Source organism: Hydra vulgaris, chromosome 03 (assembly GCF_038396675.1).
Source record: "Hydra vulgaris chromosome 03, alternate assembly HydraT2T_AEP".
Lineage (NCBI taxonomy): Eukaryota > Metazoa > Cnidaria > Hydrozoa > Anthoathecata > Hydridae > Hydra > Hydra vulgaris.
In genome coordinates this window covers 1,995,379-2,011,074 of record NC_088922.1, presented here as the reverse complement: position 1 = coordinate 2,011,074, position 15,696 = coordinate 1,995,379, and the positions used below count along the sequence as shown (strand labels likewise).

Below are 15,696 nucleotides of genomic sequence, written 5' to 3'. Positions count from 1 at the left end.
TTTATTTCAGATATGAACACAACTTATCTAAGCGCTTGGGGATTCCTTTAAGATAATAGTAAGAAGTGCAATGGTGAGTTTGAAGAATTATGGGATAAAAGTTTAAGATGATCAAAACATAGTCAAAGGGAAATGGTTATTAGTTCTTTATTACTTCTTTTTATTATTACTTCAAGATAATAAGTGCAATCATAGAGTGATTGGGAAAACAGTAAAAAATAAGTTTTAGTGAGAAACTGAGCAAAAACTAGGGTTAGAGACAAGACACAAATTCAGGACTCTTGGATTTGTGTTTTGTCATTGTCAGAATCATATTTAAAACGTTTTAAATTATAATAGAATCTCAAATTTCTAATGTTTGTTATCTAGATTTTTCCTGTAACAGATAAGTTTTTTTTATCTTTCTTACAAAATTTGTTGAGCAACTTTTTACATCTAATAAAATTGAAAATTTAATGTATGAGTTAGTTCCTAAATGCATAAATTATCAAAACATTAAAAACAAAAAAACTTTAAGTTAATTTGACATTTCTACATTATGTAACAGTGATTTAGGATCTCCCTCCCCTAAGAATGCTTTTAGCAATTTCCTCCCCCCCTCCCCACTTCTCGTCTGCATACATAGTCATTATTTAATATAAAAACAACCCAAATCATTAAAAAAAAAAATCAACCCTTCTTTCCCCAACGCATAAATATTCAAAACATTAAAAACAAAAAAACTTTAAGTTTATACAATATTTCTGTTGCATAACATAATATTGGTTTTTAAACTCGTAAAACTCAATTGTTAAAAAAATGATAATAATAAAGAGATAGAGAGCAAGAGAAAAACACGTACATACTTGCTGTCTTTAACTCCCCCTCCACTTCACCCCCCCCCCCCCACTTTCACAATAAAAACTTTTAAATTTTTATTTGATCTAATAGACCGGGTGAATAAAAAAAAAAACAATTGCTTTTACTCAGCGTTTTTGTAGTAATTGTTCAGCTTTACGAGAATAAAAATTTTAGCTAACTCGCTCAAATTTTTATTCATGTAAAGCTAAGCAATTTACTCCAAAAACGCTGAGTAATTGTTCAGCTTTACATGAATAAAAGTTTGAGAAAAATTGCTCAAGTTTTCTTGTAAAACTGACCAATTACTGAGAAAAAGCAATTGCTTTTTTTTATTCATCTGGCCTAATAAGTTTAATTGTTTTACAATATTATATAATATTTTCCATACCTTAAAAACTTCTTGAGATCATGACCATCTAGAAAGACAAAATCTTTGATTTTGACTTTCTTTAAATAGATTTTAAATAAATTTAAATCATTTTACCTCTCCAAAAGGAAGATCTCTTGCATAACCAGAACTTTTAAGCATATTAAAACATGTTTCCATTGCCTAAAGAAAAGGTTTTCTTAAATCAGCTCATAATTTTTTTAACTTCATTTTATTTATCATTTATTTTAAATTCATGCTAATTTATGCTATACAATGTGTCTGAAGATATTTTTGGCTTAGCATAGGAACAGCCACAAATAGTCATAAAGACTAAACCAAAGTAGCACCTGCTATTGACTAACACTTTTGCATACTAAAGTACTACTCAAGCGCTGAGTTGTTGGCAACTGGATTTGAAATAGTATTCCACAACAGTCTGGGTTTTAAAAATTTGTTTGACGCTCTAACCAACAGAGCTGACAACAGATTTTATTATTTCTCTTCAACATACCTGATTAAGCATATATACAGCTAGCGCACCTCTTCGAGATTTTCTTTCAATAAGTATAGCACAATATGCACTAATGATCCCTGGTAGAAATCCAACAGAAAGTATGTTGAAACAACCAAACAATTTCCTAATTAAAAAAAAAATTAATTAATTTGAGTAAAACAAAAACAAAGCAAAAAAAGTTTAAAAAAAAAAAAAGTTTAAAAAAATATTTCTAATTACATTTATCACAAAATATTTTTTAAACTTTTGACACTTTTACATTATTTTAATTATTTTCCAAAAAATTTTTTCGTTACTTTAATCCTTTCTTAAATGTTATACTCGTTATTTTAATTACCTCAATGTTATACCCATTTTTAACTTTTCTGGATGTGGTATCCATTTTTGGCTTTCTTAAAGGTATATATACATAACAAAACATATATATGGATGCTACATAATTTAAAACTTATTAAATTTATTTTAATTACATTTGTAGAATTTAATCTTTATTCATTATTATTACTAAAACTTAATTTGAACCTACGAAGTGTAGTTCAAAGTAAGTTTTAGAAAGTTCTAGGTCATTTTTGATTACTAAAGCTTTGTTTTGAATTTATTTTAAATTTTAATTATTTTTGCCGGTCACCCTGCTATTGGCATCATGTAACCCAGTACAACCTGCCCTATGCCCTGCTGCCTTGTAGGGTGTGCTTTGTAGAGAAAAGCTAGGAAAACCAAACTCCAACTTCTCTGCACTGGGGCTCTTGGTTGAGTAAAGGCTAGAAATGGTGTCTGGATAAAAATCATCTTAGGCAGATGTTAACTGCATCCAGTTTCTGTCAGTAGGAGGCTTCCTAGGTTTGTTTTTCAACTTCAATAGTCAGATCAATTAAAAGTCCAACAGTCAGATGCTTGGCTTGGGGGTATACATATGCATCAATTCACCTATTTGTTGTGAAATCTAGTTTAAATCCTTTGACCATACTTTTATGTGCTTCCGCTTAGCGTCTCTTCACTCTATCATCTTTCTCTTTGTTCTTTTTTCTTTGCCTTCTTACAAAGACTGCACTCTTTTAGATGTAATTTCTGATCAAATTGACAAAGTCCTCTTTCTTTACCCCTCTGCCAACATTGTTGTTATTGGTGACTTTAATCACACTGAATGACTTGGCTCTAATGCCACTGATCCTGCTGACACTAAAGCTAATAGCTTCTGCATTTCTTAATCTCCTACTCAGATAGTTAACTTTGCGACTCAAATTTCTGACAACCCTAATCATTGAAATAATGAAAAACGCTCCACCTATGTAACCTCCTGGATTCACTAAATCTTGCACCTTATCTCAGAAGTTAAGCTCTAGAGATTTTTGAAAAATATTCAACAACATCATTAACAAGGGTTAGTCTGGCGTTCAATCTTTCATTAATGAGACTGATCTTAAAACCTCTCCCAAGGATGAGGAAGAACTATCTGCAAAGAACTTTTCTACTAATTTGAATCTTAAGGCCATTCTCTTCCTTCTATTCTATTTAAATAGTTGAACCCATTATTAGACATTCAAACCACTCCAGCTTCCTTTGCTGTAGTAATATCTCAAATAAATTTTTCTATGGCTTGTGGTCCAGACAACATTCCTGTCATAGTCTTACAAAATTGTCCTCCAGATCTCTCTTCAATTCTCTCTAAAATATTTAATAAGTGTTTGACTGAGTCTTGTTTTCCTGCCTGCTGGAAAATGGCATCTGCTTCAAATCTTCAAAAACTCAGGAGAACATTCTGACCCTTCCAATCATTGTCCAATCAGTCTTCTTTCTGTTATTAGCAAGCTCTTTAAGTTTTTCATCAACAAATTTTTTACATCCCATCTTGAATCAAATAACTTAGTGTCAGACAATCGATATGGTTTTTGATCTAAGGCTTTCAACAAAGTTTGGCATGCTGGTCTTCTCCAAAAGCATGTTTCATATGGTGTATCTGAGAAAGTTTTTGAGGTTATAAAATTGTTTTTTTCTAACCGCTTCAGTAAAGTCATCCTGGAAGGCAACACTCTTCTTTATTTCCAGTAACTTCTGGAGTACCTCAAGGTTCTATCTTTGGTCTTGTTTTGTTTCTTATCTACATTAATGATCTTCCCAACAACCTTACATCTTTTTTTTTTTTTTTTTTTTTTTTTTTTTTTTTTTTTTTTTTTTTTTTTTTTTTTTTTTTTTGTTATTCACCTCCTCAAGGCCAAGAAGGCCACTACAGATGAGGAGGCTACTTAATAGTGGTTATAACCCTCTCTCAACTCTATAACTCCGAAACACGAACCTCGACGAACAAGGCCGCTGCGCAGAGAAACAAGTTGAGCGCGGTACTACCAGGGACGTGGTGGGGATCGAACTCGGAACCTCTCGCTTATGAAGCGAGCGCTTTACCACAACACCACATCTAAAGTAGCTCTTTTTGCTGATGACTAAACTTTATACTCCTGTCTTGATAAAAGGTCTTTTCTTTTCAATCTCTTAAAACAGGCACCGATCTTAAATCTGATATCACTTTTGTAACAGATTGGGGCTCACAGTGGCTTGTAAATTTTAACTTAAACAAAACTTAGTTATTTACTGCAAACAATTATCCCAGTACTGTCGACATTCCTATATTAATATAGGAATGTCGACAGTACATTCCTATATTAATATAGGTCTAAACCCGTTCTATCTGCTAAGCTTGAGCCTCTTTCTCATCATCACAAAGTTGCATCTATTTTTTTTTTTTTACAAATACTGGTTGCTGCTTAAAGGAGCTATCATCTATAGTTTCATGAAATAAAACTCATTCTTGCTTGATTTTTCATTCAGCAAAATCTCATTCTTTCACTGTATCTGTCCCTACATGTTTTTTCCCTTTTAAAACTCTTTTCCATCTTCATGTTGTTCTGACAACCTTCAACTTTTTAAGTCTTCTTTCAAGTGTTTCCTTGCTCTATAACTCTATTCTTTTTTTTTCTAGTAACTCCCAACTCAATAGTGGTTGCTTGCAGCCTTGTTGGGAGTGAATCAGAATAAAAAAATATAAACTCACTAACAAAAAAAAAGGTACAACTTTTAGAGTGTAATGCAATACTTATAAAAAGCAAGCTAAATTCAGCTAGCCTCTAGATGAGAAAATAAACAAATATGCTAAAGGTGATTATTTTTTAGAATAAATATTCTAAATTAAACCTTTTTTTTTTTAATATTTCTTAATCTTCAAAACCATATAAACTAGTTGCATGGTATAACCCTAAAAATATTTATTTATTTCATTTTTTATGAATAATTGTTTTATACATTTAAAGGTTTTTTTCAACTGGATAAGTTTAATAAAGTATGTGAGTAAATTAAAAATATTAAAGTAAACTTCATTTAACTAGATTTTTTCCTTGGCATATAATGTGGACAGTGTCATGTCAAGTTTCAACTTTTGGAAAAATGACTCACATTGGTTCCAGGCAGCAGATGTTTTTGCTCCTAAAGACAGGACCTCAAAACCTCTGCATTTCTTCGGATAGTTTAAGCATTTTACAATGTCATTAAAATCAGCCTGGGTTTAAAAATGTGGTTTAATTTTGTGCATTTTGTCATAAGATGCACCTTCTTGGTCTTCAACATCACACGGACCTACATCGGTATTCTAGTCACTTGTAGTATTTGGATACATTGGTGGAATGGGTACAGGATTCTTAGCATTATGCAAGACTATTTTCAGACCCGACAGACAGCCTGGATACACTATACCTGATTTGGTTTTCATTGGTCATGCAGAAGTAACAATCATATTGGTTAGATTCATGATTGGTCATTTCACACCACACCATGGATATATAGAAAAGCAACTTTTTTTTATTGTGTTTACCCGTAATAACTTGATGTGCAGCACTTATGAGAGGCCCAACTTTTGTCCTGGTTACAAAGTTTGATGCTAAAGTAATGGTATGCAGTTTGAGTCTCTTGACTTAATTCGTTCTTTTGTAGTGACCTTTCAACAAAAACAAAAATTATCAGGATGATTAACACAACCTCAACTTGTTCTTTTCATTGTGATTAAAAAAAAACTATAATTAACTTTTTTAGTAATCTGAAAGAAAAACACACAGCATTACATACATACTAACAAGCATTTTATGAAAAAACACAGCATTACATACATATTAACAAGCTATCCTATGAAACAAACTGTACACTTTTTTTTTTTTCTTCCAACATCTTCAGTAGTCTTCTTTCAACAGTAAAAGGATGAGACTTAATTGAATGATACATGATAAAAAATGAAACAAAATAAAAAAATTCTGAAACCATCAAATATAAGCTCATTATTTTTCTTTTAGACACCTGATTTTTAATCACCTGATGCATACTTTTTGGAATGAAGTAAAATTTTTTTCAACAAGTTTATAATGCATGCAAAATGATTAGCTATTTTTTACTTACAAATAACAGAGAACAAAACAAATTATACACTTTTACTTTACAAACAAAACAGAGTTTGTATGTAAAAGCAACACACTTGTGCCAACAGACTATACAGAATTTGTACCTACAAACACAGAAGCAGAATATCATGAAACCTCCGCTTGATCCTAAGAAAAGTGATGATTGTAAAACATCTCTGATAAATTTTTTCTTGAAATATTCTAATCTTTTACCACTCAAAACAGCTGATGCCTAAAAAATAAATTTTTGATTGCTATAAAATGGTGTCATATGAAAAATATATTGTGTGATTATAAATATCTTTTTTTTTTGGCAACACCCATCCACCCGGGCTAAAAAATAATATGAGCAGAGGTTAGCTGGGTTTAATATTAGCTTTAGTTGTACTATTGTGTGCCACTTATGAGTAAAAAGCATGGTGCATTACCTTTTTTTATTAAGTAACCTAGTAGAATACTTCAAGAATCCTAAAGCACTTTTTGACTGGGTATGAAAAAATACCCACTTTTGACTGAGTAAGAAAATGTGTTTCTTGAAAATTTTTCAACTAAAAGCATCTATTAAGAAATTGAATTAGAAAAACAACAATTAAATTTATGTCAAATCATTTTTCTGTTTTCATAAATGTTTGAATTCCCTTTAAAAACAATGTTAAAATTGATTTAAAAAAAATTGAGTTTTTAATGTAAAATTAAAAAATACAGATTTAGCTAAAGAGAAAAACTTTATGAGAAAGTGTGACTAATTTTTAGGCATGTAACACCTCAAATCTTTCATTAACTTCTTCAAAATGCTCTGCAAACATGGAACAAATATACATCAAAAGTCTAGACTTACAAAATTTCAGCTCAGTTATCAATTTGGTTTTTGAGATATGGTTATTTCAAAATCAGCTGTTTATAGGAAATTTTTTGTTTGGTGGCCATCTTGTTTTTGGTGTTAGTTTTGTTTTTCAAATTATTGTGCAACCATTAAGGTAATCAAACTAAAAAATTTAACTGTTTAGTTTTCCATAAAAGCAATGAAAGCTAGATAAAATTAATATTAATTTTATTTTACAAAAACTTAAAAAACCAAAAAACTATAAGGAGGTTTGGGAATCAAGTATATATTTTAAACAGATTTTTTTTCTTTTAATAAAATACATTTTAAAGAGTGTTTTGTTAAAAATTTAGAGGTGGATTTTTTTATAATTTTACAAATGAACAAACAGATATGAATAAAAAATATGAATGTGAGAAATTACTTTTTTTATTTTTTTATTTTGGAATTTTATCCAATATAAATAAATAACAGATGATTAAGTTTTTATTATAGAAAATTAATTAAATATGTTTTTTATATGAAACTAGTCTAAAAAACACCTTAAGCTATTTATGGTTCTGTCTTGAGAAATGAGAAATTATAAAATAAGTAACAAATACAGTAAGCTACTGCTTCAGTTTATTATGACAAAAAGTGTAGTTATTATTTTCAAAATATATTGAATTATTATACTTCACTCTCTAACTTGTACTTTAATTGATACTGTGATGATTATTTATACATAGAATTTTTGGAACACTTAGGAACAGTCACAGTAAAAGGATGAGACTTAATTGAATGATAACATGTAACATGAGAACTTTAGTAGGTGGCACAAGAGATGCTAGCTCTTCAGAGCAGTGCCCATTATAGTGTTTATACAAAAGAGAAAGAAAAGCAACATTATGATGATGTGATAATGGTTGGAGGTTGGCTGCAAAAGCAAGTCCAATTATGTTTACAATGCATTTTTGCATCTTGTCTAAAAGAGAAAGGACATCATTGGATGATCCCCAGATATAGCAACAGTATTACATACAAGGACGGATTTAAGATTTATAGAGATAAACAATAGATTCCTGAAAATGGCAAGCACGATTAAGAGATGCAACCTTAGCAGATGCTAATTTTGCAATCGATTTGGTATATGGTTTCCAAGAAAAATTGGAAGTAGGAGTTAATTGTGGAAGATAAAGGGTAGATGACTTATCAAGTACATTACCATTCATAAACATAGGAAGATCTAGATAACAACGATAATGGTTAGGTGAAAAAAATTGAGTTTTATCTGAGTTAAAATTAATGTAAATTTAAAAGTATTGGGCCAAGGATAGAACCTTGATACACCATAAGAAGAAAGCTTATGGAGAAGACCAGCATGCCAAACTTTATCAAAAGCTTTTGAAATAGCAGGAGCAATAACCTTAGCCTTTCCACATCTATCTAATGCACAATAAAACCCATCAGTTATTACCGTTAACAAATCAGCAGTAGAACAAGAAGATCAAAATCCATATTGATGATCAGAAAGTAAGTTATTAGATTCAAGATGAGAGATTAAGTGCTTCTTTGAAGACTCAAAAATCTTGCTTATAATAGTAAGAAGACTAATGGAATGGTAGTTTGACAAGTCAGATCTCTCTCCAGAATTTTCGAAAATAGGGATAATAAATGCCACTTTCCAGGCTGGAAAACAAGACTCTGATAAGCACTTGTTAAATAGTTTTGAAAGTATAAATGACAGCTCCAGAGAACACTTCTGCAAGACTATGTCAGGTATGTTGTTTGGACCACAAGTTGTAGAAGAGTCTAAGCAGGAAATCATTTTAGATACAGAAGCTCGAGTGGTAGGAACATAAGGCAATGAGTTAACCTGTTTGTTGGCTATATGTTTGTTGGCTTCATGTCCTGCTGCCTTGTAGGATACACCTTTTTAGGCAAAGGCTAGGAGATGCTAACTCCGATTTAAAACACCCCCTGCCTTAAGGCTCTTGGTTGAGTAAAGGCTAGAGATGGTGTCTCGATAAAAATACTCATCTTGGGCAGATGTTAAATGCACCCAGCTTCTGTCTTGTAGAAGGCCTCCTAGGCAAAGACTTAAGGGGTAAACAGTTTCTATCTGTTGACCAGCCTTGCACCCCTTCTTCATCTATTAGGCTGGCGCAGATGTACTTTAATACATTGTTTCCAGTTTAGGATGTTGAATGCTGGATCTTCTTGACTCAATGCATGGGTTTTGCTTGTGTCTCTGTTTTTATGACTAGGCAACTCATTCTATTATCTCCTAATGAGGGTACAGCTCTAAAACTCAGTTTTATGGTTATGAGGCCGGCTGGTAGTCAGGTTTCCCGAACTCTGTGGTAGCTCTCAGAGAGGCTGATTCCATCAACAGCTGAAAAATATCAAAGTATTAACAGTGCCATGTTGCGCATGGATGGTGTCCCTGTTTGTACTTTTGGTGTGCATTGCGGAGGCCACATTTGGAGCCCTTTGTTACGGCTTAGGGTTTATTAGTAGTAATGAGACAATTGCTTGGGCTATTAAACAGTGTTCTGAGTACTATCTATGCTTCGAGTCAAGTTCTTCAATCTAATTTAAAATGAATAAAGTACCAAAAACTATAAAACACAAAAAACCATCATCATCACCAAGCTCTCTAAACCTATCATTCACTAATATTTGTGGTCTTCGAAGCAACTTTTCTTCTGTTGAGTCTTATCTCTTGCAAAGTTCACCAGACCTACTTGCTCTTTGTGAGACTAATTTGAGTTCAGCTGTCTCATCTTGTGATCTTAGTGTTGATGGTTATCTGCCTCTAATTCGTAAAGACTCCAATAGTCACATGCTTGGCCTGGGCATTTACATTCGTAAGAATTCACCCATTCGTCGTGAAACTAGGTTTGAATCCACAGACTATTCTTTTATGTGCTTTCGTTTAGCACCACTTCACTCTATTGCCTTTCTCTTTGTTCTATATCGCTCTCCTTCATCTCAAGACTGCACTCTTTATGATGTTATTTCTGATCATATCGACCAAGCCCTCTCTCTTTATCCAACAGCTAATATAGTTGTTGTTAGTGACTTTAATGCTCACCACTCTGAATGGCTTGGCTCTAGTGTCAGTGATTCTGCAGGCATTAAAGCCCACAACTTTTGCCTTTCTCAATCCCAAACTCAAATAGTCAACTTTCCAACTCGCTTTCCAGACTACCCAAATCATTTACCTTCTCTACTCAACTTATGTCTTGTTTCTGATCCTAGTCAGTGCTCAGTTTCTCCACATTCACCCTTAGGTGCTTCTGATCACAGTTTGATCTCTCTAAAACTAATATCTCATTCTTCTTCATCACCTGAATCCCACTATTATCAAACCTTTTACAACTACAGTAAAGCTGACTGGGATTCTTTCCGTGATTTTCTTCGTGATGGCCCTTGGGTAGAAATCTTTCGTTTTCCTGTTGACAAATGTGCTTCTTACATAACTTCGTGGATTCAGGCCGGCATGGAATCTTTCATTCCCTCTCGATGATTCTAGGTCAAGCCCCACTCTCCTCCATGGTTTTCTTCACACTGTGCTGCTGCGATTGCCAATCGAAACCGTTACTTCAATATTTATCATCAAAACAATTCTCCAGGAAACAGGCGTCTGTTTATTACTGCAAGAAACAATTGTAAAAAGGTTTTGTCTAACGCCAAAACCCGCTATTCTTAGGTCATGAAATCTCGTATCTCCTCTCAAAAATTAGGCTCTCGTGACTTCTGGAGAATCTTTAATAGTATCAATAATAAGGGCAAATCTATAATTCCACCTCTCTTGTATGGTTCAGACTTTGTCACCTCACCTAAAGACAAAGCTGAATTGTTCACTAAAAACTTTTCATCAATATCATCTCTTGATTCCACTAATTGCGTTCTACCTGATATTGCCAACAAACAGGTTGATCCATTGCTTGACATTCATATCACTCCAGCATCTGCATCTAAAGTGATTTCCTGCTTCGACTCTTCTACAGCTTGTGGCCCGGACAACATACCTGTTATTGTATTGCAGAAGTGTTCTTCGGAGCTGTCGTCTATACTCTCAAAACTATTCAACAAGTGCTTATCAGAGTCTTGTTTTCCAGCCTGCTGGAAAGCGGCATCTGTTATCCCTATCTTCAAAAATTCTGGAGAGCGATCTGATTCGTCTAACTACCGTCCTATTAGTCTTCTTCCTATCATAAGCAAGGTTTTTGAATCTTTAATTAACAAACACTTAATTTCTCATCTTGAATCTAATAACTTACTTTCTGACCATCAATATGGATTTCGATCTTCTCGTTCTACAGCTGATTTGTTAACAGTTATAACAGACAGGTTTTATCGTGCATTAGATAAAGGTGGAGAGGTTAAGGCCATCGCTCTCGACATTTCAAAAGCTTTTGATAAAGTTTGGCATGCTGGTCTTCTCCATAAGCTTTCTTCTTATGGTGTATCCGGCAACATCTTTAAGATCATCGAATCCTTCCTTTCCAATTGTAGCATAAAAGTTGTCCTCGATGGACAACACTCTTCTTCTTAATCTGTAACTTCAGGGGTTCCTCAAGATTCTATCCTTGGCCCTATACTCTTTTTAATCTACATTAACAATCTTCCAGATATTCTTTCATCTAAGGTGGCATTGTTTGCTGATGACACTACCATTTATTCTTGTTGTGATAAGAAACCAACACCCTCTGATTGCTTGGAGGGGGCATTTGAGCTTGAAAAGGATCTTACTCCTGCTACAGCATGGGGCTCACAGTGGCTGGTGAACTTTAATTCAGATAAAACTCAATTTTTTTCAGCCAATCGTTATCGCAATAATTTAGATCTTCCTATATTTATGAACGGTGATGTACTCGATGAGTCATCTACTCTTCATCTTCAAGGATTAACTCTTACTTCTAATCTTTCTTGGAAACCATATATCAAATCAGTTACAAAATTAGCATCTGCTAAGGTTGCATCTCTTTATCGAGCTCGTCATTTTCTAACTTCGGATTCTATTCTCTATCTCTATAAATCTCAAATCCGGCCTTGTATGGAATATTGTTGCCATATCTGGGGCGGATCCTCTAATGATGCCCTTTCTCTTTTAGACAAGGTGCAAAAACGCGTTGTAAACATAGTTGGACCTGCTCTTGCAGCCAACCTCCAACCATTATCACATCGTCGTAATGTTGCTTCTCTTTCTCTTTTCTACAAATACTATAATGGGCACTGCTCTAAAGAGCTAGCGTCTCTTGTGCCATCTACTATAATTCATTCTCGTGTCACTCGTCATTCAATTAAGTGTCATCCTTTTTCTGTGACTGTTCCTAAGTGCTCCAAAAACGCTTATTCGTCTAGTTTTTTTCCTCGAACATCAGCTCTTTGGAATTTGCTTCCTTCATCTTGCTTTCCTGATTCATATAATTTGCAATCTTTTAAGTCGTCTGTCAATCGTTATCTTGCTCTACAATCTTTATCTTTTCTCTTTCAGTAACTTCCAACTTTAATTAGTGGCTGCTTGCAGCCTTGTTGGAAGCGAAGATGTTTAAAAAAAAAAAAAAAAAAATATCAGGTAGAGCGCAACTAGACGAATCAAGAGATGATTTTGATGAGAAGTTCTTCACAAACAACCCAGCTTTGTCTTTAGGTGAGGTGACAAAATCTGAACCATACAAGACAGGTGGAATAACAGATTTGGCCTTATTATACTGTTAAATATTCTCCAGAAATCACAATAGCCTAATTTTTGAGATGAATTATGAGATTTCATGACCTAAGAATAGCGGGCTTTGGCGTTAGACAAAACCTTTTTACAATGATTTCTAGCAGTAGTAAACAGACATCTGTTTTCTGGAGAATTGTTTTGGTGATAGATATGAAAGTAATGGTTACAATTGGAAATTGCAACAGCGCAATAAGAGGAAAACCATGGGGAAGAGTAAGGCTTCACTCGGAATTGTCGAGAGAGAATAAAAGATTCCATGCCAGCCTGAATCTAAGAAGTTATGTAAGAAGCATATTTGTCAGCAGGAAGACAAAAGACTTCTACCCAAGGGCCATCACGACGAAAATCACAGAAAGAGTCCCAATCAGCTTTAAGGTAGTTATAAGAGGACTGATGGTAAGGAGATTCTGATGATGAAGAAGAATGAGAAAATAGATTTTGAAAGATCAAACCGCAATCAGAAGCACCTAAGGATGAACGTGGAGAAACTAAACACTTAATAAGATCAGAAACAAGACATAAGTTGAGTAGAGAAGGTAAATGATTTGGATTGTCTGGAAAGGGAGTTGTATAGTTAACTATTTGTGTAAGAGATTGAGAAAGGTAAAAGTTGTGGGCCATAATGCCTGCAGAGTCACTTACACTAGAGTCAAGTCACTCAGTGTGATAACTTGATGATTGGAGAATATAGTACTGAAATCAGAAAATATTTTAAAGCTAAATAATTTACATCAGAGCCATTTTACAGGTAAGATAATCTGGAAGATCATTGATATAAATGAGAAACAAAACAGGACCAATAATAGAAGCCTGTGGTAACCCAGAAGTTACTGGAAATGAAGAAGAATATATTCCATCATGAACAACATTAATAGAAAAAAATGATTGAAAAATTGTCAGAATTTTCATAGATTCACTGTATCATGTGGGCTTATGAACATGCGGCAGTGGTGTATTGGTAGAGCGCTCACTTCATAAGCAAGAGGTTTAGAATTCGATTCCCACCACACCCCTGGTAGTACCGCACTCAACTTGTTTCTCCGCCCAGCAGCCTTGTTTGACAAGGTTCGTGTTTCGGAGTTATAGAGTTGAGAGAGGGTTATAACCACAAGTAGCCTCCTCATCTGTAGTGGCCTTCTTGGCCTTGGGGAGGTGAATCATAAAATTGAAAAAAAAAAATGTCCAGATTCACTGTATCATGTAAGTTTATGAATATGTCCAGATTCACGGTATCATGTGTGCTTATGAATCCAGCATAACAAATGCAGACAATACCTTTTTGTATCAATTTCTTGCAATATAAAGATATTTGTTTTCCATAAAGTTGTTTTTGTATAAAAGATAACAAAAAATGATTGCAATTAGACAAAAATCAAAAGAAGAATCCTAGCTAGTTTTTAGTTAGTAGTAAGAAGCTTGATGATAAGGTGAGTCTGATGTCAAAATCTAAGCAAAAAACTCAGAAAAAATAAAACTTGAGCTTTGTAGCCAACAGGATCATTAAACCAAGAGTCAAAGCATTTAGTATGATTAGCATTAAAATCACTAATAACAACAATGTTAAATAAAGGATAAAGAAAATTTGTAAATTTGATCAGAAACAATATCAAAATGTCTTGGGAAGGATGAGATGATGAAGTAAAGAAAGCACATAAAAGTAAAAGCACATAAAAGTATAGTCAGAGGATTCAAACCTGATTTAATGACAATAATGTGAATTGATACATAAGAATAAGTCAAGGTCAACAATTCAACTACTTTAGTCTTTTTGAATCGAAGCATAATAGCCATCAATACCAAGATCTGATAATGAAACAGCTGAAATTAAATTATTCTTACAAAGAGCAAGTAAGTTTGGTGAATTTTGCAAGAGGTAAAATTCAATGAGTGAAACCACTGGGTATTACAACAAAAACCATAAATTTTTGTAATGGATAAACTGAAACAATTTGTATTTGCTAGCGACTACAAAGTGTATAGTAGTTTGTAATTGCTAGCAATTAATCAATATGTACTTGCTATATTTACCATAATACAATGTAAGTGATACAATCTAAGTAAAGCAAGTATTAGCAAAGTAACAGCAAGTAATACAAAGTAATATACAACATATGTACAGCAATTTTACTAAAAATAAAAATAAAGTTAAAAAAGTAAAAAAAAGGTAATGAATAACTTACTGCGTATAGAGGAGTATATAACTTTAAAGAATATTTAAAACAATCGTAAAATAACTCAATTGTACTATTAACGCAACTTTTATCCCATGTATGTCCAACTTCATAGCATGTGCAAGATATAGATTTCGATAAAGTTCCAGCCATATAAGCTTTATAATTATACAAACTTATATTTGTTTTTCAAAAGCTTCAAAAGATGATTTAAAGTTTGAAATCATAACTCCTGGGCAAATTTCCGTTACTCCGTTATAGATCAACTTTTACGGTACTAAAACAAACACGGATTTTATTTGACAACGGCGTTGTATCTCAACGTGTCGACTGACTAATCCGATTTAGCCTTTTTTGTGCAGCAAGCGCCACTGATCTTTATAATAACATTATAATATTATATAGAAAATAATTTAATACTTCAGAGATCATTGAACACGTGCTCAAAAACAATAAACAGATAAGGCAACAAGCTACTTGAAACCTATACGAAATTTTGTTCAGGAAACTGACAGCTCTTTTTGTATCAGTGACAGTCAAGCTTATATTATTGGTGAAAAATTGAGGGTGTCATTTTGATGCATGCAACAAGACAACGTATGAAGTTTGTATTTTAGTTCAAATGCTATGTGCAGGGCCGTCCCGAACGGGAGTGTAGGGGGTGTTGACCCCCCCCCCTTTCACAGCTGTCATATAAGCATTTGAGTTGGCACATTGAACAAGTTTTGAACTATAGTTGGCAAATTGAAAATATTGAGGGCATTTTTTGTGTCTTTAGTTGGCAAAAAATATATACAAACCCCCCCCCCTCCCATGGAAGACC

The 15,696-nt window shown here is 33.3% G+C and overlaps 1 protein-coding gene across 1 annotated transcript in view; it reads right to left on the bottom strand.

Annotated features, from left to right (window-relative positions):
* Positions 1 to 15,158, bottom strand: part of LOC100202956 (transmembrane protein 135) — a 44,715-nt gene extending 29,557 nt beyond the window's left edge. The window contains exons 1-4 of the mRNA XM_065792048.1: positions 14,883 to 15,158; positions 6,265 to 6,392; positions 1,722 to 1,848; positions 1,325 to 1,390 (exon numbers count right to left, since the gene is read on the bottom strand). Of these exons, the coding sequence (XP_065648120.1) occupies positions 1,325 to 1,390; positions 1,722 to 1,848; positions 6,265 to 6,392; positions 14,883 to 15,026 (465 nt within the window). The 5' untranslated portion in view covers positions 15,027 to 15,158. The remainder of the gene's footprint in view (positions 1 to 1,324; positions 1,391 to 1,721; positions 1,849 to 6,264; positions 6,393 to 14,882) is intronic.
* Between the last annotated feature and the right edge of the window lie 538 nt (positions 15,159 to 15,696).